Below are 27,182 nucleotides of genomic sequence, written 5' to 3' on the forward strand. Positions count from 1 at the left end.
TGTTCTTAAGCTGAATTTGTTCTTAGCACAGGGAAGAGTTAACACGTTTGTTTTGCTGTCTGTGTCCCTGTAAAGTAGATTTCATCTCACTTTCTGTCCCTGTGACTGTTGGATTTTGAAATAAATGGCAGCTCAACCGCATTTTCTCCTGTTACAGATTTGGAGATATTTATTAGGTAGAAATAAAGCTGATCAAACATAATGCTTTGGAAAATAATCTAAAACATAACTCCTTTTGAAATTTCCAGAACTTACACAAATTCTTTGTGTTTTTAGATAATTTATTTCTGTGGACAATAACCTTTTTGATTTCCTTAAATTCATTTTATGAGGTTCTTACTCTTTTTTCGTATCTTCTTGCCACTTTGCAGTACATAATTTCAGCTGTTTTCTTCTGTACTACATTTCAGTAATATGGTTTGCCAGTGCTCAACTGTATGCCATTACTTAACAGTCTGCTTCTTTATCTCTCTTGGCATACAAGACTTAAAATCTTTGTCCAGTTTTCAACAAATGGTTAATTGAAATATTTATATGTCTTTCATCCACAACAGAGCTCCTAAGGAAGATGAATTTAAAATATTAGAAGGGATTGAAACAGCAAGGTTGCCTTGATACTGCTAGGCTGAATTCAACCTTCTGTTGGCAGTCTCAGAAGGATCTTCTTCAGCTGCCATACTAATCAAAATGTTGTTCCAAGGGGTTTCCCATTCATGGGGAGTGGGAAAGTTAAACAGAGGAGGAAGACTACAGCATAGAGAAAGGTTGCCTTCCTGCTTCCATGGATTCTGATTCTTCATGTGTGGAACATCATCTCTGATTTGTTGTTCTTGTTATGTGCCTTCAAGCATTTCTGATTCATGGCAGTGCTGTGTTTACTACTCATTAGGACTAATTTTCAACTTGATTATTACTTTGTACTATTTAATTGATCTGAATATTATACTACTTTTTGTGTTCCTGTCTTAAAGACTGGTCATGTCTTAGAATAAGCAGCTTGTAGCTTTAATATCCCTATGTAATATAACATTAAGCCTGTGAATTAATACATCATTGTAAATCAGCTGCCAGAAACCTTTGCAGAAACTAATGCATGTCTAACACTGATTTTTATATAGGTAGATATTTTTGCACTATGCAACTTGCATTTGCAGTTGAATTTGAGTATTATCTCTGGTATTGAAAAACAGATTTTTTAAAAAATGAGTTATTACTATTGGTAGTTAGTATTAGTATTTAGATTTTATTTACTGCAATATGTTTTATTTTATTTATTTACTTCATTTCTATCCCACCTTTCTCACCTGAAGGGACTCAAGGTGGCTTACAAAACTGGCAAAAATACTATGGCGATAAAACTAAAATAACTTAACATAAAAACAGTTAAGAGCAATTAACATTAAACAATAGTACATATAAAACAGTATACAAAATTTTAAAGCATATAAAGCGCATAGTTCCATTCATCCAAAAACCTTGCTCGTAATCCTTAATCCAGACTGCGTCAAAGCTGTCGAAACTTATTCTTTAAATGCTTGTGTGCAGAGCCACGTTTTCAGCTTTTTTTTTTCTAAAGCTCAGAAGGGATGGAGACTGCCTGATATTGCTGGGGAGGGAATTCCACAGTCGAGGAGCCACCACTGAGAAGGCCCTGTCTCTCGTCCTCACCATTTGCACTTGCAAAGCAGGTGGGACTGAGAGCAGGACCTCCACAGACAATCTTAAAATTCTAGTGGGCTCATAAGAGGAGATGCGTTTGGACAGGTAAGTTGGACCAGAACCATTTAGGGCTTTATAGGTCACAAGACCAGCACTTTAAATTGGGCTTGGTAGCATATCGGCAGCCAGTGGAGCTGACGCAACAGAGAAGTAGTATGCTGCCTGTACGCCTCTCCAGTTATAAGTCTGGCTGCTGCCCGTTGGACTAATTGTGTGCATAAAGAGAGGTGTGCATGAAGAGAAGGTGTTACATATTTACACAGACACAAATACTATTTTCCCTTATGGAGTGCCTATCAAAGAGGTGATAGACTTTTGGACAAATGTGCAAGAAAAGTCACAGGAAAGCAAAAGGAATAGTCCTTTGGATCCCAGTTTCAAATGAACATTTAATGAAAATACCACAGGATGGATGAATGTTCTTGTTCACTTCTACAATCAGTTGGCCACACTACAGTGTTCCCTCACCTATCGCAGGGGTTACATTCCAGGACCACCCGTGAAAAGTGAAAATCTGCAAAGTAGGGACGCTATATTTGTGTTGTTTACAATCTCACTGGCATGTAGCCTTTCTGTCCCCTTCTCACCTCTCAAGCACACACATGCCTTATGAGGCGAAAACAAAGCTGCTTCAGCCTCCTTTTCTCTCCCTTCAGCTTCTCCTTCCTTCCTTCCTTCCTTCCTTCCTTCCTTCCTTCCTTCCTTCCTTCCTTCCTTCCTTCCTTCCTTCCTTAGGCTTCTCCTTAGGAAGGAAGTAGAAAGAGGGATTTGTAATATTATTTTATGATTTATACTATTATTTTAGTGTTTCCTAAAATACTGCAAAACAGCGAGGGCGCAAAAAGCAAACCGCGAAGTAATGAGGGAACATTGTATATCTATTAGATTCTTTGGGAGAGCTCTTTTGGAGCTCCTACAAGGGCTTGCAACTCCAAACTCTTTAATAGTTTTTTTCCAGATAAATGTACCTCTGCAAACCGTGAGATTCCCCCAAATTTGTTTCTATCTCTCTATTTTGCTTGAATCGTTCGGATTCAGCAATATAAGCAATAAAACTCACACCTGAGTTTTGAAAGTAGAAGGAAGGCAAAATCTGACAAAAAGTTACAATTCCAAGTACTTTTGGTTTTGTTCTTGTTTTATGTCTTCATGTCACTTAGGTGACTCAAGGCAACCCTGTCATGGGGTTTTCTTGGAAAGATATTTTCAGAGAGGGGTTGCCATTGTTTTCCTTTGAGGTTGAGGAAGTATGCTTTGCCCAAGGTCACCAGGTTTCCATGACCATGCAGGGATTTTGTATTACACTGACCACAGTAGTCAACTAGCCATATCCTCTCTGTAATGCATGATTTCATTCACTAATGATTCAAATTTTTTTGTTTCCCACTCTCTTCTGTCACTGTACAATTTGAATCTTCGTGTGTGTGTGTGTGTGTGTGTGTGTGTGTGTGTGTTTGTTGTGCTAAGGATTTTTGTCTGGACTCTGTTTTCTGCTCTTCTGCAAATCTTGAAATAAGAGTTGTCTGCTGATACCAGTGTTTTATCATTTTTACTGCTTTGCCTGTTTCACATATTAGACACTAATGTCTCTGTAACAATACTTCTCCTGTCTGAAATCAGTTTTAATTCCAGCATTATTGTTTACCTGTCCCAACATTGTATGCTTTATATTCATCTACTTTTTACCACAGTTTGTCTTGAAGTGAAACATTACTCATGTAATCTAGCATACCCCTCTTCTAGTAAGACCATCTGATAATGTTCTGTGTCTATCTTGCATGTCTAATTGACAAATTTCAATGATATCCCTTAAGGGTTTGTTCCCATTTCTATCTCTTAAAATATATAGTTGTATCTTCTGTTTGGAAAAATAGGTATCATGCTGGTGACTAAACTTCATTTAGAAATTATATCACCAATTCAAGCAGCTCTAACAATAGTAAGAGAGATAAGCCTCTGAACTGGCAAACATAGGTACTAAATATTATTCTGTTCCTAGGCATGAAACATAACCAAAAAAATCCACTCTTGTAATAAACCATGTCTGACTTTCGGAACAGTTTGTTAAGCCAGTGGTATTACTATGATTGGTGTCAACCAGTGCAATAAGCCATGGTGTCACCCCTGTGAACTTCCCATACCACACCACACTACACTAGTGTAGCTAAAATACCAGAACCACCTGCATCCTGATATTGTGCACATTATACGTGCATGCACACAGTTCCTTGCTCCAGTTGTTGCCTATGGACCACAGCAGGGGAAGCAGTGAGATGTAGCCAGCCTGCAAAAGAGCAGGAAATGATCCAGTAATTCAAAATGTATATTTAGCCCATTCAACAGCAAGAAATGTGTCTCTCAGCAATCAGAATTGCAAATTAAGCCCACATTCACCTTCACAAATCAAATCATGCTACACAAAAGCATGTGTTCTGGCACATAGTGAGAAAACTGCAAGCAGTTGTTGCTGGACTTAAAGGTTGTTTTAGCTGCTGAGGGACCAGTTGGAGATGTGGTAGGAAGGGAAAGAGAAGCTGAAAATTTAAACTTCGGAGAAGGATTTTTATAGCTATTAAGAAAAGAGGGGGGTGTTGAAGGAAAGGAGATGAAGCAGGGTTATACTGTAAATGTGTGGTAAAGAGGCAGAGGGATTTGGGAGAGGGGGAGGCGGCTTTTGAGCACACACAAGGCATGGGAGGAAGAGCAAGTTGAATAACTAAAGAAATCCATCTAAGAGGGGAAGGCCACAGCCCATTTTTGCTAGTCTTCAGAGCGCCAAGGAAGCAAAGATGGTAATTCAGAATTACTGAATTGCTTTTCTTCCCACCTTGACACTTCTCTCTGAACCCCCATGGCTGGTGTCACCCCCTTTGATGAGGTCACTTCTTGGGATCCACAACATCTACACTCCCCCCCCCCCCCCCCAAACGTGATTCCACTGTTACATGTGACTGGTTTGACTGAGTGAGAGGATGAATTGCAAGGATCTGGCATTTTAAAGCAAATATTGAAATATTTTATTGTTTTTTAACCTAAAAACCCTCCTTGAATTGTGGCACTGGGAGTGATGAATCTTATCTGTTCCATAAATACTGAAGGAGATACTGAATGGCTGGAATTAATTCTGCATGGTACTTCATTTACATGAATAGTTTAATGCATGTTAAAATGTATATAAAAGTTATTTACAGGTGTGAGCCTCAAAATAATATATAGTGATTCCTGTTAAAATGACTAATATTGAAGTGGCCCAAAAATCTAACAACTAAAGAGAAAGGGAGCTGCAGTAAGTGTACAGTCTGAGTATCATAGTTCAAATTATGATATATAAGATTCTTCAATACAGAATCAATTAATAGAAATACTGTATAGAATTAAATTATACCCAATACAAATTTAAAGGATACTAATGACATTTCACACTGTTAAGTTCACAGTAGGGCCAAATATCTCCCTTTACTACAGGGCTGAGAAATGAGTGCTTTCCCCAAGGCTGTTTTTGTCGCCCTTGACCATCCATATTCATCATATTGTTCTATTTCTGGACATTAAAAAGTGGGATTTACCTCTCCTTGAAGTCTCCAAAATTGGAAAATTGTCTTTGAAAAAGGTTGTGTGCTTATACACGAACACATCAGTGCTCAACATCAAAATTGACTTTCTGCCTATTTCATTTCTGTTTTTTCTTTCTTTCTGATTGTAGGCTTTGTAGGGTTTCAGGAGCAAAAAATTGATGTGTTGAACCTTTGTCCACTCTGATCAGTTGATATATCTACAGCCTAAAGTTACATTGTCATGTTTGCACTCCCTTACTTGTAGAGTTACATTGCAAAATGCTGTTGACCCTTCTCTAAAGCCTAGTTTTTACCACAGGGAGTCATGTGATTGAACGCTTCTTCATACAGAGTAGCTCCTACTTGACAGTCTGAAGTGACACAGCTGAAGTAAACATTTATCGCATCAGTGAGAACTATTACTGTGGCCTTCAAATATTTGCTGTTTGTAGATTTGTTGTATAGTATTACTTTAGTTCTATGTGGCATTTCTGTTGATAGTTCCTAGACAGATTAGTACTGTGCGTTACCATTTATTTCTTCACTTTACTGGGTAGTTGCAATATTCAAGGACAACTGTCTTTCAAAACACACAAGCCTTGACTTTTTTCCATTTGTTTTGTATTCTTTCATACATAGGTGCCTTGACCCAAGCCATTCGCAATTTTGCAAAAAGCCTTGAAGGTTGGCTTTCCAATGCCATGAACAATATTCCACAGAGAATGATTCAAACCAAGGTAAACTAAAGAGTTACTCCTGATTTCTTGGAATAAAGAAATGCTATTTTGAATCCTCAGAAGCATCATTGTCCCCCTGTTTCTCAATTATGAATAACCAATGTGGAAAGCATTTATTTAAAGAAAAATATAGAACATTTCCTTCATTTACTATGTTCTTCTACAAATGAAATGATGAACTTGTGATGTTGTGCAGGTTACTGGAAACATACATGTCTTCTACAGATACCTAAAACATCTGTTGAAGGGCTTTAAAGGACATTCCATTGATGCTGCATTCTTTAGTGATGTGTTTCTTAGCTGTAAACTACCAAAACATTGTCAGAAAATGCTACGAACTGAAACTGTGTATGAGGGAAAGGCAGAAGGGGAAGGAAGGCAAGGACAACTATACAGATGTTATTAAATTTGCTGCCTAGCCTTAGCACCATGAGAGTGTTAGAGATTTTCCATCACTCTTTCTAGGTTGCCGCTGTAAGTGCCTTTGCTCAGACTCTGCGAAGATACACATCTCTCAATCATCTGGCTCAGGCAGCTCGTGCTGTGCTGCAGAACACTTCTCAGATCAACCAGATGCTCAGTGACCTCAACCGTGTTGATTTTGCCAATGTCCAGGTATGCTAACACCTTTCAGAATGCCAGTAAGTGTCTTTTGCCCCTCATTCTTGAATCAAACAAAGCACTAGGATATTCCCACTACAAGCATAAAAAATCTGTTTTATGCCCCATTTGAAATGGCAAAATATCTATCTAATAAAACATACATGTATATAAGATGAAGAAGCAATGACAAAACCTTTAGATGCCCAACAGTTTCATTCCTTATCATGCTGAATGTGGGATGCAAAAGCAATCTATCCTTTTACTTTTTCTTCGTGTACTCTGTGAATGCACACTAATGGAGAAGGCTGTGCCTGCGCAGGCTCAAACGAAAAACTCTTCCAAACTAAAGTTTGAATTTTGGTGGTAGCCACGCCCCTCTCCCCGCAGGGCATATAAGGCAGCCCTTGGCGTCCGCTCTCCAGTTCCTTTTTTCTGCCGCAAGGCTCACTTTGGACTCTTCGTTCTTGATGTCTACCATGCACTTCAAGCGTTGCACTCAGTATGCCGCTAAGATTCCTGACTCGGACGGCCACGGCAAGTGCCTCCTCTGCCTTGGCGAGGCCCATGTTGTTGGTACATGCCGCTTTTGCCTACCTCTCATGGCTCAAGCGAGGAAAAATAGAGTGGCCAGACTCAGGGCGGGGTCGCTCATGCCGGACTCGGCTCCTACTTCAAGGGTGATGTCAACACCAGCCACCAAGGCTCCTTCAGTCTCCACCAGGGCTTCAAGGTCCTCTAAGGCAGCTAAGCCTTCTAAACCGCAGTACACTGTGACTATGGCTACAGTGTCGACTCGGTGTCTGAACCTGCCTTAGGGCAGCAACTTTTTCCCCCGACCTCCACTCTGGAACGGAGAAGACAAACAGCCTGCTTAGCCTGAGCAGCTCAAGCCTCGGCCTCCAAAGACTCGGCCGTCTGCTGCTCCTGCTCTTAGGTTATGCCTCCTCCAGAGACTGTGCTTTCATCTCCTCCTCGGTCCCCTCAAGGGGCTGAGGACAATGAGATCGATGTTGATCACCCAGAATCCATCCTTTCGGCTTCCGTTGTCTCCCTAGGTCTCGACCACTCACCTCCTCATGATGCCTACAAAGTCAACCCTCCTTCTCCAACAGATAATGTCCATTTTTCTGAACAGATGGTCAGAATGACTGACGCCCTAGGGATGGAAATCAAGCAGACTTCTAAGGCTGTGAACGACCCTGTCTTCAAAAGGGTCCAAGCCTAAGCCCCTCCCGCTATTCTCCTACCATTTTTGCCGTATTTGCTGGACGTTATCCAAGCTTCTTGGAAAACGCCCTCCTCATTACCGCCCACCTCGAAGAGGATCGAGGCCTGGTACCGTACCGATGACGATACCATGGAGTGGCTCAAACACCACCCGACCCTAACTCTATGGTCATCAAGGCTTGTCAGTCTTCCGGTCGCCAGTCCAACACTCCAGCTGATCGAGAGGGCAAAAGATTTGACGCCGTAGGTCAAAAGCTTTATTCTGAAGCCCTCCTACTCTGTAGGATGGCTTACTATTGGGCTTGTATGGGCGCCTACCAACAAATCATAGAATCATAGAATCATAGAATAGTAGAGTTGGAAGAGACCTCAAGGGCCATCTAGTCCAACCCCCCGCTAAGAAGCAGGAAATCCTTTGGAAAAAGGCCCAGCCCTTCTTTGCAAAACTCTCTGACGAAGATCGATTGGTCCTTACCACGCTTCAGCAAGAGGCTGACTCCTTAGCCCATCATCAGATCCAGATGGCTAAGCATACTGGTGACACTGCCGGCAAGATGATTGCCCATGCTGTCGCCATCCGCTGTCATTCCTGGCTGAGGTCATCGGGTTTCTCCTCATCTTCTAGACAGGTCATTGAGGACTTACCTTTTGATGCGTTGGGACTTTTCAACGCCGGTACTGACGACAAATTCAAGTCCAACCATGACTTTAAAATTCTGGCTTCAAAGTGTGGAGTTGAGCAACCCCACGCCCAGCGCACTTGATGGTTCCCTCATCGTTTCTGCCGTTTTGCATCTCAACCCTTTCAACACCAAGCTTTCAGGCGACCAAAGCAAACACCAGCCTCGCCGTTCGGCTCCGGCTCAGAAGCAACGGGGTCGAGCCACCTCCGCCCCCGCTCAGGCCCATCGTCATACCTGACACCATACCTGCGTGCCCACTGTCCGCATTCGGTACCATTGCAGCCGCCATGTCGCCTCTACAACCCTCCATCTCGCCGCCTCTAAACGCTTCCCTCTTCACAGATCGTCTGGCCTCCTTCTATCACCAGTGGGAGTCTATTACTTCGTATGCCTGGGTTCTCCGCATTGTCCGAGGGGGTTATGCCTTATAGTTGGAAGAACTCCTACAGGCCATGTCTCCCTCACCAACCAATCGATTCCCTCCTCGCCAAGGGGGCTATTCGGCTTTCTCTATCTGAACAAGACCCTTGAAGCTTCTTTTCCAGATACTTCATGGTCCCAAAAAGAGGGGGGGGTCTTCGCCCCATCCTGGACTTGCGAGCTCTGAACTTGTTCATTCGTCCAACAAAATTCCGGATGGTATCCATCGCATCCATTCTCCCGATGCTCCAGCAAGGAAATTATTTTGTGTCCATAGACTTACGCGATGCGTATTTTCACATTGCGATACGAAAGGCCCACAGACGCTTTCTCTGCTTCAAGGTCCTTGACTAGACCTACCAGTTTACCGTCTTACCCGTTGGCCTCATCACGGCACCGAAGGTCTTCACCAAGGTAGTGGCCGTGGTTGCGGTGCACCTCAGACAGCAAGGCATCATGGTCTTCTCGTATCTGGATGACTGGCTTCTTGTCGGGCCTGATCCAGTTGTGTTGCAGCGCCACGTTGGACAGACTCTCCAACTGTTGGACTCACTCGGCCTCCAGCTCAATGCTGAGAAGTCTCACCTTGTTCCATCAAGGAAGATCCGCTTCATTGTCGCACTCTTTGACTCCATCACCCAAACTGTATCTCTTCCATCTGACAGGTTTCTCGCCCTCTCCGTCATCACCTCACGGTCTGCGAGCACAACTGGAGGGTTCAGGCCCAATCCGTCCAGGTCCTTCTGGATCATATGGCATCTACTGTTCTCCTCACCCCTTTTGCCAGACTGTGCCTCAGGCCTCTGCAAAGGTGGTTCATAGACAATTTCAAACCATCTTGGCATCCCAGCTCAAAGTTCCTCTCGGTACCGTCTCACGTCTGCCAGTCCCTTCTTTGGTGGAAGTCTCGGGCCAGTGTGTGCAAAGATCTACCATTCCACCCCGCTCTCCCATCGGTCACCATAACCACCAACTCCTCCAACTATGCCTGGGAAGCTCACATGGATGGTCTCACCATCCAAGACCTCTGGTCCCCTCTCGAGAGGAACAATCATATAAACTTCTTAGAACTCCTTGCCATCTTCAAGGCCCTGAAGGCCTTTGCCCGCCTAATCCTCCACAAGACTGTTCTCATTCAAACGGACAACACAGTGGTGGTATTCTACATCAACAAACAGGGCGGCACGGGTTTGAGAAAGCTGATGTCTCTCTCTACCCGCATCTGGCAGTGGTGCATAGTCCACAAAGTCTACATACTGGCGCTCCATCTCCCGGGCCTCCAGAATGGCCTAGCCGATGCCCTAAGCAGAATGACGATCTCCTCCCACGAGTGGCAGCTCGATCCCAACACTCTCCATGATCTCTTTTGAGACTGGGAATGGCCTACCCTAGACCTCTTTGCCTCTCCTCAGAACGTGCAGCTACCTCGATACGGAGCGAGACTTCCTCCAGCCTCATTTCCCGGATGCCTCGTGGACGCCTTTCTTCTGGACTGGTTGATGGAACCTCTCTATCTTTTTCCTCCTTCCCTCTGATACCGAAGGTGTTGGAGAGACTTCGCCTTGCCTCAGCTACGGTGATTCTAATAGCCCCAGCATAGCCACGACAGCCATGGTATCCGGCTTTTCTTCACCTGTCCAGAGGGATCTCTTGCTCTCTTCTGCCTCTGCCTCACCTCGTGTCCAGGCAGAACTGCCAAATCCTCCATCTGGACATCCTGTCTCTACATCTCACTGCATGGAGGATTCCCGCCTAACTTCCCTCCATCCAGACCTCCAAAAGGTTCTCTGCGCAACACACAAGCTGGCTACGACCAGGGCCTATGCCTATAAGATCTCTCGGTTTCATGCCTTCCTTCGGTCCCGAAACATTGACGACGTTCCAACCTCGGTACTGGTGGTCCTTGATTTCCTGCTTACCCTCGCGGAGCGAAAGCTTTCCCTCACCTCTATGAAATCCTATTTAGCTGCCTTGTCTTGGTGCTTCCAACGCCATGGTCAGCTGTCTCCGTTCAGCGATCATCTCATAAAGACCTTCCTGAAGGGCTACAACAATCTCTGCCCTCCGGAGCAGCCACCAACGCCTGGTTGGAGCCTCGAACTTGTGCTTTCCCAGCTCATCCCCCCCCCCCCCCAGTTTGAGCCGCTGGCATCAACGAACATCTACTTACTCTCATGGAAGGTAGCCTTCTTAGTTGCTGTCACTTCGGCCCGTAGGCCTTCGGAACTGGCGTCTCTTAGAGTGGACCAACCTTACCTTCGCTTCCACCATGACCCCCGCCGTACTGCATCCGGATATCACCTTTCTTCCTAAGGTGGTCTCTGCTTTTCATCTAAACCAAGACATTGTGCTCCCAGCCTTTTTCCCTAATCCTTCATCTCCACTCGAACGGAGACTTCACCTTTTGGATGTTAGGAGAGCTCTCCTCTTCTATAGAGAGCGAACTAGGTCAACGTGCAAGTCATCGAGACTTTTTGTCGCTTATGCCCCGGACAAGTTGGGTAACCCAATCTCCTCCCAAAGATTCTCCCACTGGATTGTGCAAGCCATTGAACTTGCTTACGAACTGGCTAACCCCCCCCCCCCGTCAATCCGTCCGAGATCAACGAGGGGCCTTTCTACCTTGACTGCCTTTCTCAGGGGCATCCCTCTTGACTCTATTTGCAAAGCAGCAATTTGGCCGAACCCCTTGACGTTAGTCTCCCACTATAGAATGGACTCAAAGGCTCAGAAGGACTCTGCTTTCGCCAGATCGGTTTTGTCCTCCTGCCTGTCATAGGAGACATTGTCTTCCCTTTCACATCACTTCCCCCCCCCCCCCAAAAAAAGAGAGAGTGTGAAAGAGAGAGAGGAAGGAAGCATGAGAGTGGAGACACAAAGGGTGGGAAGGGGAGGAAGGCAATTAATGTCACACCAAGTGTTGCTGTTTCCATAACAAGCCTTATTTCCTCTCTTTTTTCACTAAGTTTATGTGATTGCACTACAGCAATGCTACTCGCATTGCTGTTCTTCCCTCTACAACGGTTTACACTGTTAGAGGTCTATTTACCTCTCTGTCCTTTTCTAAGGACAGGTTACACCTTGTTTTTCTCTCTTCGGGGGATACTGTTGTTCTACTTGCACTTTTCCCCAGGCCTTTTTGATGCCCACTTAACGGGGATACACCTCAACATGGTTGTCTCATGTTTATGTACTTGGTCGATATGCCGACCTCGTTGCACATTGTGCCTTATTTCTCTTTGATGTGTCCTAATAAAAATTGGGTTTGGACATTCAACTCGTCGGGTTTGCTCTGTCCCACCGTCCTAGACCTCAGCTTGCTAGTTTCCATTAGTGTGCATTCACAGAGTACACAAAGAAAAAGGTCAGGTTGCTTACCTGTAACCATGTTTCTTTGATTGTACTCTGTGAATTCACACAAACCCGCCCTTCCATCCCCGCTGGCAAACCTCTCCCTTTCTCGTTGCCTTTGCGGTGCAGGAACTGGAGAGCGGATGCCCAGGGCTGCCTTATATGCCCCGCGGGGAGAGGGGCGTGGCTACCGCCAAAATTCAAACTTTAGCTTGGAAGAGTTTTCCGTTGGAGCCTGCGCAGGCGCAGCCTTCTCCATTAGTGTGAATTCACAGAGTACACTCGAAGAAACATGGTTACAGCTAAGCAACCTGACCATATCTTGGCCCCAAAACCTGCCCTTGACTTATATTCTATATGCTCATGTTAAGTCGGCATCATGTATAAATCAAGGGCAGGTTTTGGGCCAAAATGATTGCTTTTCATATAAACCCTGGATATGTCGAGGGTCATTCCACAAATAAGGGAAAGACAGAAATGAACAAAGAAGAATAGTGGAGATACATACTCTGTATCAGTGGTTCTCAATCCGTGGGTCTCCAGGTGTTTTGGCCTTCAACTCCCAAAAATCCTAACAGCTGGTAAACTGGCTGGGATTTCTGGGAGTTGTAGACCAAAACACCTGGAGACCCACAGGTTGAGAACCACTGCTATATATGCTCATGTATAAGTCAGTGTCATGTATGCCTCTTTACCTTTCCTCTTCATTACTTTCTTCCTTCCCCATGCTTTTGTAAATGAAGCACCTGGTGCTAGTCTTGATTTGTTTTTGTCCTGGGACAGGAGCAGGCTTCCTGGGTGTGCCAGTGTGATGACAATATGGTACAGAGGCTGGAAACAGATTTCAAGATGACTCTTCAGCAGCAGAGCACTCTGGAGCAGTGGGCTGCCTGGCTAGATAACGTAATGATGCAAGCACTGAAACCCTATGAAGGAAGACCTAGTTTTCCTAAAGCAGCACGGCAATTTCTGTTAAAGTGGTCTTTTTACAGGTCAGTGACCTAAAATATTTTAAATATGTACTCTGGCACACAAACATTTTTCTTTCCTTTTTGCTTGATTTTTATTTTATGTCATTAACATGCCTGGTAATTCACACTACATGCCAGCTTTCTTCCACACACCCCAAATTACATCTTCTTTCTGAAATTGGGCAGGGAGAGTCAAAAGATAAGCAGATGCAACGACATGTACCAAGGTTATTGGGATTTTTATTTGGTTTTTGTGTGTGTGATTGATTGTGATTTTATTGGAATCATGACCTTAATATGCTGTTCGTCTGGAATTTAATGTCTCTAAGTACCAATAAATACAATTAGTCATTGTTTAGAAAATCTGGAGTTGGTCTTTATTAAAACGAGAAGCCAGCTGTTGGCGTAGACATTGGCATTATGAATAGTTTTGTTGAGTTTATCCAGGTGAATTAGATCTTTTCTCAGGCCTTGGGAGTGTTGGTTGTAGTTTTTCCCCCCAAGCTAAAGATTTGATGGGCTTGTAAACTAAATGTTATCCTATCTTGTTTGTGGGTTGCTCCTATCAATAAACTAGTGCTCATTTTCATTATGGATTTAACAAATGAATTCCTCCACAAATACTTTATTAATTATCCAGTTATATATAAATGAATCTTGAATGTATTTAATTGACAGCCCTGACTATATCCCATTAACTATTCACTTCCTTTTCCCATGGGCTATTATAGTACATGTAACCATTTGCCAAAGAATTTTGGCAACAAGCCATGACATAAAAATGAGAAACACAAAAAAAGACTTGGGTCACTGAGTCAATGCTGCACAGCCTCAAGCACATGCATTCCTTGCTCCTTCAGCAGTTTTTAACTAATCACACTTTTGTTAAACTATGGCTAGTTTGTAGTGTTGATGGCCAACATCGAACTATTATTTATAATAGTCTGAGTTAAACAGAGCTTCTGTTTTGCTAGTAGCATGGAACTCCCATTAGTTTAAACCAGAAAGTTTGAATCATTATATGATTTTCCATTTGTGCTTTCATTTTTATACAGTTCAATGGTTATTCGAGATTTAACCTTGCGCAGTGCTGCTAGCTTTGGTTCTTTTCATCTGATCCGTCTATTGTATGATGAATACATGTTTTACTTAGTTGAACATCGTGTTGCTCAAGCCACAGGAGAGACACCTATTGCAGTCATGGGAGAGGTAAGTTCACAGTTGTAATACTTTATTAGTTGTTTTAATGATGCATTAAAACTAATTTTATCTAAAGTATATTTTATGGTATGTAAATATGTGGAAAAAATTAATTAATAATTGCAATGAATCTTTTTAATTTTAAAAATTAAGTTCCTGAAATTGCAGATATCATTACAGAAATAATGGTTTTATTTTGTCTAATATTTGTACTCATAATAGCCTTATGCCTCAGCATTTTCTTCTTACCATTTGCCCCTATTTTGGTTACCAAATATTTGTTCCTTTTCTTGAAACCACAATCTTCCTGTATTCTCCAGTATCCTGGGTATTCCTTTTTGGAAAGAAGTTTTTGGGTTTGCTCTTCCCCTGAATGAAATCAATGTTTTGCTTAAAATGGATCTTTCATACCATCCTAATAGATTTTTTTTCTTTTTTCTTTTTTGTGTTGCTGTTGTGTGCCTTAAAGCCATTTCAGACTTATGGTAACCCTATCATGGGATTTTCTTGGCAAAATTTTCAGTGAGGCTTGCCTTTGCCTCTCTTTGAGGCAGAAAGTGTGTGACTTCTCTCGGGACACCCAGTGGATTTCCGTGGCTGAACAAGTATTCGAACATAAGCCTCCAGAGTAGTATTCCATCTCTCAAACAACTGTGCCAAGCTGACTTTTCTTTTACTAATATCTAATTGCCCATCAATATTTTCTTTAATTCTACATGAAGATCATGAATAAAGCAAAACCACCTTTTTGAAACCAAAAGTATTGTACTTAGGCCATATAAATTATCTGTATAATATTTGGCTATTGTGTATATTCAAACTACAGCAAAGAATATACTGGATATGGGTTTCATTGCACTTCTATTTTGTACAGTATCTGCTTTTATAGTACAAATGTCTGCTGATTTTCATCTGTCATGGGTATGTCTTATTAAATTAATTATGAAGTAGACATCACATGATCTTCATATTAATTTGGCAAGTATTACAAAATGCTTGTTGGTATGTACTATTTTCTAATAATCACTGTGATTTTAAAGGAATGAGGGATGGAAACCCAGTGATCGATGCATAGTGTGGGTGCACTGATGGCTGTTCATGTTAGTTCTGTATTGTAGTATGATTAGATTTGATAGAAGATTTGACTGTAGACATTGTTAGGATAACGCTTCAATAATTCAATAATAATATTAATTATATTTTTCTACTGCAGTTTGGTGACTTAAATGCAATATCTCCTGGAAATATGGACAAAGGTTAGTGTCATCCACATTGTATGTCTTTAGTTGACTCCAGTAATCATACGGCTCTTCTCTTCATACAGTTGTGCTTGTTTGTCTTTTCTTTTCAATTACCACTAGTGTTATGCTTTTGTATGGAATTGCTGTTTGTTTTGTGTAGTTCCATTCGTTTTTGTCTTGTTTTCGTATTTATTCCCACTAACAAAAATGGGGCGCCTATATAAACAGAATTTTCGTCTGGCTTACGAAAAAAAACCAAAAATTTTCGGACCATTGGCTGCAATGGGAGGGCTTCCAAGGCTACCCCCCCCCTCGTTTTTGGACTAGAGGGGTGAAAATCGCCACACATCGAGGGCATTTCAACCCCATTTAGCCCACCAACTTTTTAAACTTTTGGGTCTTCCCCAGAGTACTATTGTTATTAATAATAATGTTATTATTAACACCCATTGACACACATCAGCTGTCATGGGGAGGGACTCCTCTTTCAGACTCTGCTTAGGGTCCCAGAGTAAATATCGTTTTATATATATATATATATATATATATATATATATATATATATATATATACACACACACACATATATAGACCCATTGGCATAGATCCGAAGTAATGGGGAGGCACTCCTCTTCCAGATTCAGCTTAGGGTCCCAGTATATCGTTATTTATACTAATATTATTAACACCCATTGGTCCACATCAGCTGTAATGGAAAAGCAGCCCTCTTTCAGTACCTGCTTATGGTTACGGGGCCAGAATGAAAGGAAAACAAAAGCAAGCACAATGACTGTACAGCTTTCATTTTCGTGTCACCTCTCATTTTCTACTAAAATGTCATTCGTTTTGTGTAGACGAACGGTCAAAATGAAATGATAGCACAAAGGAAACGAAGCAAAAAAATTTGTACACATCTCTAATTACCACTTCCTGTTCTCCTTAATAATTCAATTTGAGGTTCAAAGGACCCTAAGGGAATGATTCGGATATTCCAGGGAACAGCAAAGTTTGCTTCTGCCAAAGCTTTAAGAAGTCATTTTATGGACTGCTAGAATCTCTCAGCTAGCATGGCTCCTGGCCGTTTTGACTGAAAAATCTGGAGAATTTAAATCAAAAAGGGAATGTGTAGGAGATATGCTTCAGACTCTGGCCTCTGCTCACACAAAGCATCTTTGGATCAAATCACTTGTGTATTTTAGTTGTGAAACCTTTAATAAAAGAATTCGAAAATTATACTACAAGGGCCACTTAAATGTTTTGCCGGGGTAAACCAGGTTTAATTGACTCCAATTAGTTCAAAACATGGCAACCAGACTAGTTATGGGAACATCTAGGAATGAGCATATTATACCTATACTAAAGTCACTCTGCTGGTTGCCAGTTCATTTCCAGGCAAAGTTAAAAGTGTTGGTTTTAACTTTTAAAGCCCTACATGGTTTGGGTCCAAGATGTCTACAGAATCACCTTCTCCCATATAATCTTCCCCTTAGGACATTATGTCCTCTGGGGATGTCTACTTCAGCCAGCCAAAATCTGATTGGCAACCATCACCCAAAGGACCTTTTCATCTGCTGCCCCAGGACTGTGGAATGAGCTGCCGAAAGAAATCCAACCACTAAATTAACTGTCAAAATTCAAGGTGCAATTGAAGAGATCTCTTCCAGCAGACATGCCCAGTCAATTTTGACTTTACATTTTATTAATATTAATGTCAATCTTTGTTTTGTGTAGCTTAATATATGCATTTTAGTAGTATTGTATTTTATCTGTATTGCATTTTATCAATAAGATCGATAGGATAAATTACCGTATTTACTCGGATCTAATATGCCATCAAATCTAATGCGTATCTTGATTTTCAAAACCCTGAAACCCAAAAAAGTATTTACACTAATCTAATGCACCCCTAATTTTGGAAAGGTAAATTAGTAAAAAAAAAAAGGGGGGGGTGAGCATTAGAATCAAGTAAATATGGTGGGATTATTATTATTATTATTATTATTATTATTATTATTATTATTATTATTATTATTATTGATTTGTGCATCTCACATGGATGTTTCAGATTACAAGATTCACTTGTGGTTTTATCTGTGCAGATGAAGGCAGTGAGGTTGACAGTGAAATAGATGAAGAATTGGATGAAGCTGGGGAGCCACAAGCAAAAAGGGAGAAGACTGAAATTAGCCAGGCCTTTCAGGTGGGCTGCCTCCAGCCAGTCGTCCTGGAGAGTGGAGTACAGCAGAACCTCCTGAGCCCTCTTCACAATGAGCACATTGTTACAGCTACTCAAACTATCAGACAGTGCAGTACTACTGGAAATACATATACTGCAGTCTAACAAAAATTAAAGCTCTTTTTTCCCCCAGAATATATTAGCCCTGTTGATGTTGGGCTTATCATGGGGGAGGGAAGGGATGCAAAAAAGAAGTCTGAAAGCTGACTGTTGTCAAATTTTATCTGTGCTTGAACATTACTTTTACTGGAGTTGTGAAATGGAATGGGTGTATGTATTTTGCCAGGTCTCTTTTTTGGGGGGGGGAAACGGTAAATACAATCATTTTACACTGGCCGCTTAATATAGAGTTTTCTTAGTTTCAAGAGTCAAGAAGCATTTTTGCGAAGCTTAAATGTTAATGTTTTTTGTCCTCTTTATAATTAGAAGTAATTTAATTTTTTCACAGTTTTTACAAAATATTTTAATGTTAACTGTTAGTCATGGTGATTTCGTATAAATAGGGTTTTTAATTAATTGCACTCTGAAATATCAAGAATTTTCCTTTTTGATTTACACTGGAGGCATGCTCACTTGACAGTGGCTGCATTAAACTGTTCCTAAAAAGCAGCTTTCTTTGGAGAGAACTGGAAGATACTATTTTGATACATTTCAGAGTGTTCAGGGGATATACTGAAAATTTATTATAATGCTAGAGAACATAGTCTGATGTCTTTCTCAGAGGAAGAGTGACTCATGGTTGCAGGAAAAACAAAAGCTCTGATAGCATGTGGTAATGTGTGCTTAATAAATGTACAGATGACACCATTATAGACAGTGCAAGCTTCCTTTTAAAAAAAGTTTTAGTTTTTTTTGCATACTAAGTCATCTCTTTTTAAAACTACTGATTTCAAGCATAGTCTGCCCAAATGAATTATTCTGTGCAACCTCCTTTCTTTTTAATAAAGCATGCACAATATTCACATAAACCGCATTTGGATTCGAACCAAGAGTCAAACCACCTTTAAATGCATGGAGGTTTTGTTACAATAGTGCTTGGTGGATTATGCATCACTCACACAAATGGGACCACTACCAAGATGCTTTCTACTCTTCAGTAAAACTACAGATATTTAATACTGAAGTTTTTTAAAGTATCTTGATTTATTCTTTTCTAAGTGTACCTGCTATTTCTCCTGAACTGAATATGCAGGAAACCATTCCTTTCAGATGACTTTTAAAAAATTCCATGTCCTTTTCCTCATGATAGTTCAATCTGCTGCTCTTGTTAAAGATAGTTTATAGGATGCAAGGAATGTAGCAACCTGCATTGTAATTTTGCTCAAAATAATTCCTGGTTCTTAAGTGGATTTCATTTTATACAAAAATGTTTAAAAGGCAGTGAAACTGGCACATGTCACTTGTACTTATTTCCCAATTGCGTAGAATTTGAGTAGGTGGCTAGACGGACCATTGCCATTTAAGAATGTACATCAGGGATCATTGTACCTCGGCTATTACATGGTGCCTTAAACAGAACTGAAGCTAAGATTTTTCTTGTTAATAACTCTTACATTGATTCAACAAAGTGTGCCTGTCTTCTTTCTTTCTCCCCTCACCCTCAAATTCCCAAAACAGGAAGGGCAGGTTACATAGTTTTCAGAAATCAAGATTTTTTTAATTATATATACTATCCCTCTTAGAGTGACGGCCTATTTCTTTCTTATTTATAGCTGGATTTCACTTTATTACTAATCAGATTTTCTTGGTTGGGTGCGGGGAGTGGGTGAAAACAAAACTAGCTTTAACAATGTCAGAAGTCAACAGAATAGGTTAGCCAAGTCTCAAACAAGAATTTATATATATATATATTTCTAAACCCTTATCTACTTTTAATTTTTAAAAAAGTAAGCAGAATTGTAAAGCAGCATATAGTTTCAATTGTGCATACGATGGGGGGGGGGGTGTCAATCTGCTATTTTATTTAACTGTTAAATCATACTATATGTTGTTTTCTTTCTATTCTAACTGACTTGTTACAGGTATAATGGGTTAAACATTTGGTTTTAAGAATTCCTGAATTTCCTTAGCCTGATCAAAACAAACCAAAAATGAAGGAAAGCACAAAGAAAAATTACAGAGTTGCAAGGCCTCTGTAAAATAGTAGACGCCTTGTCTGTCATTTGTCTGAAAGATGATCTGTAAGGTTACAGTTACCAAATGATTGACCAGCAGGCGGAATTATTGGTATATATATATATGGCACACAGGTTTGATCCTAGGTTTTTCATATTTCAAAAATTTCTAAAGATTTATTTTTTCAAAATTTAAACATTTCTGTTTCTAGACTAAGCTTTAAGATTTGCTTGAGAGTTGCAGAATCTGATGCCTGCCAGCAGTGTGGGCTAAGCTAGGTTTAGGTCTAGTAATTTCTGCCATTTCGTTAAACGTATTCTCAGATGTTCCATTAAGATTTGGTTCACTCTATTATTTAAATGTGTTCTTATTCTCCCCCCCCCCACACACACACACACAAACAAAATCCATCACGTCTGCACTACTCATCAATTATTTTTAAAAAAAGCAAGCTGTGATAGTTACTTCTCATTGTGTTTTATGAAATGTTTACACTTATATAACAAAGAAACACTTTTCAGCATAGTTTTTTAAAAGTCTAATAAGGATGTTGTGGATTAGATGTAGTTTATTTACTAGTATGATTCTTTTCCTATTGCAAACTTGTACCTTTTTTCATCAGTGTTCTTTTCTTTTTGAATATTGAACTTTATTCATACAGAGAAATGAGAATGATGCAAATTTTTAGAGAGAGAGAGAGAGAGAGAGAGAGAGACAGGCCTTGTAAATCTTGGATTCACCTTCCCCTTCTCCAGTTGATCACTGTATTTAATGTGCCAAAAAGATCATCATTGTACCTTATCTCTTGCTCAGATAAAAAAAGTTATATTCTGGTCTACAATGCAACCATGCCTATATGATGGATCTTTGCAGCTAGATATTGTCAGAAATGCAATGAAAAATGCTCCAATAATTATTAATAAAAACTAAAAGTAATTTGTGTTCATCTAGCTACTACATGGTAGACTTATCACTTGATTTTATGAGCGTTAATCATTTCTGTCTTTAGTTTTATTTATTGCGAACAACGTGGAATAGATTATTTTGTGAACCATTTGTATGGGCTCACTGCCTGCATTTTCTCCAGAGGTTCTTCAGCATAACAAGTAGGCCACATTACTTAGATAACATTCTGAGACTACACTTCTTGTGCCTATATACTTATACAATTTCTTACCAACATTTTCAAAAAGTTGACATGCAAGGGTTTGGATTCATAGACTCCTGTGCATGTATCTAGCAATCAGTGCATATACCATGGCTCTTCCTATTGTAGTTCTTATATGATTTTGGCAGTGCACTAGAAGTTCCAGACTTTGGGGTTCAGAATCTCTAGCCAGATCATCTAACACTTCGAATGCTTGGTATGAACTTAAAGCAAACTATTCAACTACTTTACAGCATAAAATATATAAAACATACATTACATGGATATGCAGCACTGAGATTACTTACTTATTTGAAGCACTTTTGGGGACACTGCAGGAGACTGACCTTGGATTTGTGAGTCATTTGTCTTTAGAGATTATTTTAAAGAATAATACTTTTTAAAATGAAGACTTTTTGGCTTTTAAATAAATAATCTAGTGATCAATAGATGATACTACTGAAATTTCTTATCAGTTGCAGGGCCCGGTTTTCATAAGCTCCACAAGAATGCAAAATAGTTGGTGCTGTCACTTTAAAGTAACAAATATTTGTATTCCTTAGTCAAAATGCTTTGCTTTGTGACTATTTTTGTATTACAACTTGGAATTACAACACTATGTTAGACATCTATCACCTTTTTGAAACATTACAGATGTGCAATGTTACTGCATTTGGTTTGCCATGGGTGATAATATTTGAAACAGTACTGATAGTACCGTCTTTCAGGAATGTACAGAACAACAGACAATGTATTTAATTTAAAACGAGGTATTTGTAATAATTGGAAACAATCTTTTGAAATTATTCTTGGTAAAGCATTAAATCACTTCATAATTTTCACAAGAAAATCGGCAAGGAAACAAATTAGTCAGATTGACTCAACCCAATTTCATTCATGGAATTAAATTATGAAAGGATTACTTTCAGGGGAAACCCCCCTTTTTAATACACATAATACTAATTTCAGAAAATGTAAGACTGATTCATGAGCTCTCCCAGTTCATGAAAATTGGGCTCTTATTCCTGCATTACATGTCAACTTCTTTCTATATGGTTAAAAGGAAAGGGAATTCTAGTACTGTTGCTAGATTGCTTGTTTAGTGACTAAAGAAAACTGGAACAGAATCATAAATGATTAGTTCTAATGTTAGAAAATTATTTTTATGGTAATGCCTTGCATTAACCCTTTGAGCATTGTAAAGTTAAAGCGTCTGGTATGAATAAGAGTGAAAAAAAAACCACTGGCAGGATTATGAAAGCATAGTGTCCACTCCCCTGCCCCGCTCCAAATAAAAACAAAACAGCCTACATGTACAGAGCGTAGCAAAGAAAACCTAGGAACCGAGAGGGGGAAGATTGTTTTCTTAATCCAAATTAACCTAATGACCCTGAAGCCCAGCAAAACTTTTTATTTTAAATCTTATTTTACACAGTCTGCATGTAAATGTGAAATATGCCAGGCCTGTGCATAAAGGACATTTTGAACATGTAAGTTCTAGCTTTGTTGACAATGATTCTCCAGATTAAATACTTGAATTTGAAGCAGACATCTGATTATAGGTTTAATACAGTTAGAATAACTGCCGTATATTTATACTGCCTACAGAAACTAGTATTCCTACTCTTTTTGCCAGTTATTTGATACAAGAAACCTGAGCTGAAAATTATCTTAAAAGGGTTATGTTTTTTTGGTGGGAGGGTGTTTTACACGTAGATATTTAATAAAAAAAAACAAATTTATATCAGATTAGGAAAATCTTGCTAGTTTAGTAAGGAAAATCTGTAAATAGGAATTGTATTTCAGAAATCTGAATTTTATAGAACTTTTGGAGTTAAATTATATTTAGTACCGTGTCTATAAACAGGCACACACAGGGCATTACTGTGACTACAATCCAGTTGACATGCAGTTTTTGAAGCAGGGAGAGGAACTAAGTGTACTCAGGAGGTATCTTTGTATTTTCAGCTGCAACTACTATCTTTTTTAAAGGCAAGGCACTTTTTTAAACTAGAAGTGTCTCGATTCCTGAGCACCTATGTAATTCAAAGAAACCTCTAATTCCACATAGTTTGACCACTTTCCATGAATCATTGCATCTGGCAGGGGAAAGTGTAGCTTTCTGGGTATTGCAAGGTTGCAATTCTCATCAGCCTGAATGAGCATAGACATTAGTGAGGAATGATTGGAGTTGTAGTCCAACAGCATCTGGAAGGCTGCACTTTACCTTGTCTAAGCTAGTTAATCTCTTTACTAGTTAGGTACTGAATGCATATTGGTATATTTTATAGGAATCCAAAATTTATGATACTGTAGTCTTAATTCAGAAATAGGGAGCATATGATATATCAATGGATCATTTCTTAAAAACATAACAGTAAACGTGAAACAAACATGTTCTCTATTTCAAATCTATGACCCTCCAGTTTGGACACTAATGCCCCCACTACATTGGCCTCTGGAGATCTGACAAATCTGGGTTATTTTGCCTGTCTCAGGCAACCACATACCTACAAGCAGTTCACAACATAGAGCTGTTGACCTGCTTTGGCTTGGTTAACCCAAGCTGCACACACCTGCTCTACATATACTACAAATTCTACTTTATTATTTCTAGCAGTATCAATGTGTAGTCTCAGCTGCTGTTATGTTTATTCTGAAAGACACCTGGAGTGGTGAAAGGCTAGCCATTAGTATATCATTTTATATGTAAAAAATCTTTTGGCAAGCTGTTCAAATTAATGTATAATTAAAAATTAATGCAATACTCAAAGGGTTTTTGAATTTATGATTCATAATAATTTACTGTAAATGGTTCTCAGTTTGCATGCCTTGATCATTGCTGCTAGTGATTTTATGTGCCAGTAGAACTGAGTTTACGTTACCAATTTTACTTAATAGTTAAAGCCACTTACAAAGTGACTGTCTAGGTTTTTTTAATAACCCACCATGTTTTCAAAATTATTTTTCTTTATTTGATTTTTACTTCCTTATCTCTTGGTGTTTATTTTTCATTTCTTAAAAATAAATTATTATGTTAAGATTGGAAGCCCTGAGTTATACTTGGTAAGAATGTATTTGTTAAATTCTACCTATCTGTCATATAACAAGCCACAAGATACAAGTAAATAAATACCAAGCACTTGAGTATCCCATTAGCCTCATTCCAAGTGCAGGCCATCAACCACTGGTGCCAATCAGCCTCCCATACAAATCACATGGCAAATAAATTCAAATGCATGTCATTATTTTGTGAAGCCTAATGGAGGGAGGGCAAAATCATGACACAGTGCCCGTATAATAATTCTGTTCCCCAGATTAAATTTTCCTATGCTCCCCACATTTCTAGCATTGTAGTAATGTAAAATTTCATTTGAGCATTTCAAAATACAGTACATGTTTAGACATTCAGAGAAAAGGAGCAGGCAAAGGTTAACATAAAAATGCAAGCACACAGCAAATATTGCAGTTCTTGGTGTGAACAATTTTTGGTGTTCATTCTCTGCAATGCTAGAAATGTGAGGACTGAAGGAGGCTTTTTTGCTTTGGGGGCAATGCCTTTCTTTTGCCCAGTAGAGACTGACACATCCCTTGTCTGATTCCCCCCCCCCCCCCCAGATTTTGGAATACTGGTATTTTCATATATGTACATCTCTAGGAGACAGGAACAACTCTAAACATGAAATTAATGTATGTTTCATATTAACACATAGACTGGAGATAATTTTACACACAATATTTTAAAATAATTTTCTGCATGAAACAACATTTGCATACATTGAACCATCAGAAAGCAAAGGTGATACTATCTCAGTGGACTTTGGATCATTTTGGATTTTGGAATTCCAGATAAGGGATATTCGACCCGTTCCAGCTTGAGCCATCCTTCTCTACCATACTTATTTGAAACCAGGGAAACAAATGAAGTTTAATTTGAATAGCTAGTGTGATTCTAATTCTCTGGATGGCACAGAGAAGCAATCCACTGACTCATAAGGTATTCCCTGTGTGCCACCTGATTATGCAAAATTTAAAAAAATGTATTGAGTCACTGGATTGCTCGCTCTGCCATCCAAGAATGAACCATCAAAGTAAGTATCACACTTCCATTCAGTATAATGAATTTAGTGTTATCTATAACAGCAAACATTAGGGATAGTTGTGGCCACTTGGGGCTATTTGTCTGCTGAGATAACATTGCACTGTATCAGGATTACTTAACTGCCCTTAATGACCAGTTTAAAAAATAGCTTTTGAAAACTATGTGAATAAAGATTATTTTTTTTCTATAAGAGATAAGTGACATGTAACTGCATGGCTTGTCCACAACAGTGAAGACTATTACTCTAAAACAGCAAAGAAAATTTGTCACATAAGGTACAGACTAAAATCTAAAATGATTTACATTAATAAGAATCTTGTTTAGTATTTAGAGAAGCTGTCTATTTCCGAACAACGTTTTGTTGTCCAGTTGTAGTATACAATCCCAGGCAGCTTTGAGAAACTGATTTTTAAGTTCTGTTTATAGCTTCAGAGTAACCAAATAATTGTCAGTATAAATTTGTCGAAAATTAACATTTAACCAAAGCAGGTTTTTTTCCTTTTACTCATTAATTTTCCCATTTTAAGATTTTTTTCCCAGTATAAACTAGTGATGTTATTAAATAGATATATATATAAACTTTTGTGTGCCTTTAAAACAAATACCTGGGAAATTGTGCCTGTTAATTGGGGTAATATTAGTTCTTACCAGGAAGTAACCTTACTATCACTCAGAGCTTTCATATTTTTCATTAAATCATTTTTATTTCATTTTATAGTTTGTATTTTTTAAGTGCCATCATTTGAATTTCACTTGGTAAGTGGCAGATCATACTTTTCAGTCCCACAAGCACAGAAATGCAGGAAACACGAGTAGAACATATTGATTGGATCCTTATATTTTCCGATTGACTGACTATATAATGTAAATGAGGTAAGCAACTTTTTGTAGATTGTATGTGTGAGATAATGTAATGTTCTTTTCCAGTTTTTGGATTACAGTTGAATATACTTTTTAATTATTTAAAGAAAACATCTTTACAGAATAACGTGATGGGTTTTGTATAATGTATTTGATTTTGTAAATACGTATTTCCTGATGTGATTTTTGTGAAAATGCTAAATCTTTTAGTATATCATGTCCTCTCAAAATTGGCAGGAGCTAAATAATAGTTTGTGGGCAATTTGTATTGTGTACTGTACAATAACTGGGGAACTTTTATAATTATAAAAATATATATTAACTTTTAGTGTGTTGTTTAAACAAATGACTGGAACATACTAAAGATAGTAGGATTTTTCTGAATATTTCAGACTTGAACTCAGGCTAGCTTTCTTGTGTTTTTCAAAACAAAATTGTGTCTTGTCTTTTAAAATCAATAAATTTGTTTTCTTGTTACAAATATATTTGAGATGTTTCCATTTTTACAAGCAGGATCATATTTTAGAAAATGGTAACATCATATATGCTTGAAGATATCTTTGGAAGGGAAAGGTTATCTTGAGGTTTCTTTTGCTTTATGTTATTTAGCAAAAGCATACCATTAATAGAACAGCACTAGAAAAGGAAATTTAACACCATACATGCCCTGCATGAACAGAGAGAATGTTTGGAGGTTCATTTTTGCTATAACAAAGATCCATTTTATAAGTAAGTACAATATGTTAGAAGAGCATAGCTGTACTTCTCATTTCAACTTGTGCATAGAAATATTTTATGTATGCCTCCTTGCTTGACAAAAACAGTTATTGCAACCAATTTAAATCACAGAGAGGTTATTAGGAAAGGAAAATTTAAAAGCTGATCTCGATTATCAATAATGTCAGCTATGATAAAGTTGATGGCCCACTAGGAAATAGGATGGTTCTAGATTCTATCTAGGTGCCATTTTACTTTTGTTATAATCCTAGAAAAGATATTGGAGATGATTTAGTCT

General features: G+C 39.2%; 1 protein-coding gene across 4 annotated transcripts in view; it reads left to right on the forward strand.

Moving 5' to 3' along the window:
• rfx3 (regulatory factor X3) overlaps positions 1-26,650 on the forward strand; it is a 174,269-nt gene extending 147,619 nt beyond the window's left edge. For all 4 annotated transcript variants that reach the window (XM_062971958.1, XM_003216489.4, XM_062971955.1 and 1 more), the window contains 6 exons: positions 5,913-6,010; positions 6,476-6,625; positions 13,078-13,286; positions 14,321-14,474; positions 15,679-15,721; positions 17,806-26,650. In XM_062971958.1, coding sequence (XP_062828028.1) covers positions 5,913-6,010; positions 6,476-6,625; positions 13,078-13,286; positions 14,321-14,474; positions 15,679-15,721; positions 17,806-18,047 — 896 coding nt within the window. In that variant the 3' untranslated portion in view covers positions 18,048-26,650. The remainder of the gene's footprint in view (positions 1-5,912; positions 6,011-6,475; positions 6,626-13,077; positions 13,287-14,320; positions 14,475-15,678; positions 15,722-17,805) is intronic.
• The last annotated feature ends 532 nt before the right edge of the window (positions 26,651-27,182 follow it).

Source organism: Anolis carolinensis, chromosome 2 (genome assembly GCF_035594765.1).
Source record: "Anolis carolinensis isolate JA03-04 chromosome 2, rAnoCar3.1.pri, whole genome shotgun sequence".
In the NCBI taxonomy this organism is placed as follows: domain Eukaryota; kingdom Metazoa; phylum Chordata; class Lepidosauria; order Squamata; family Dactyloidae; genus Anolis; species Anolis carolinensis.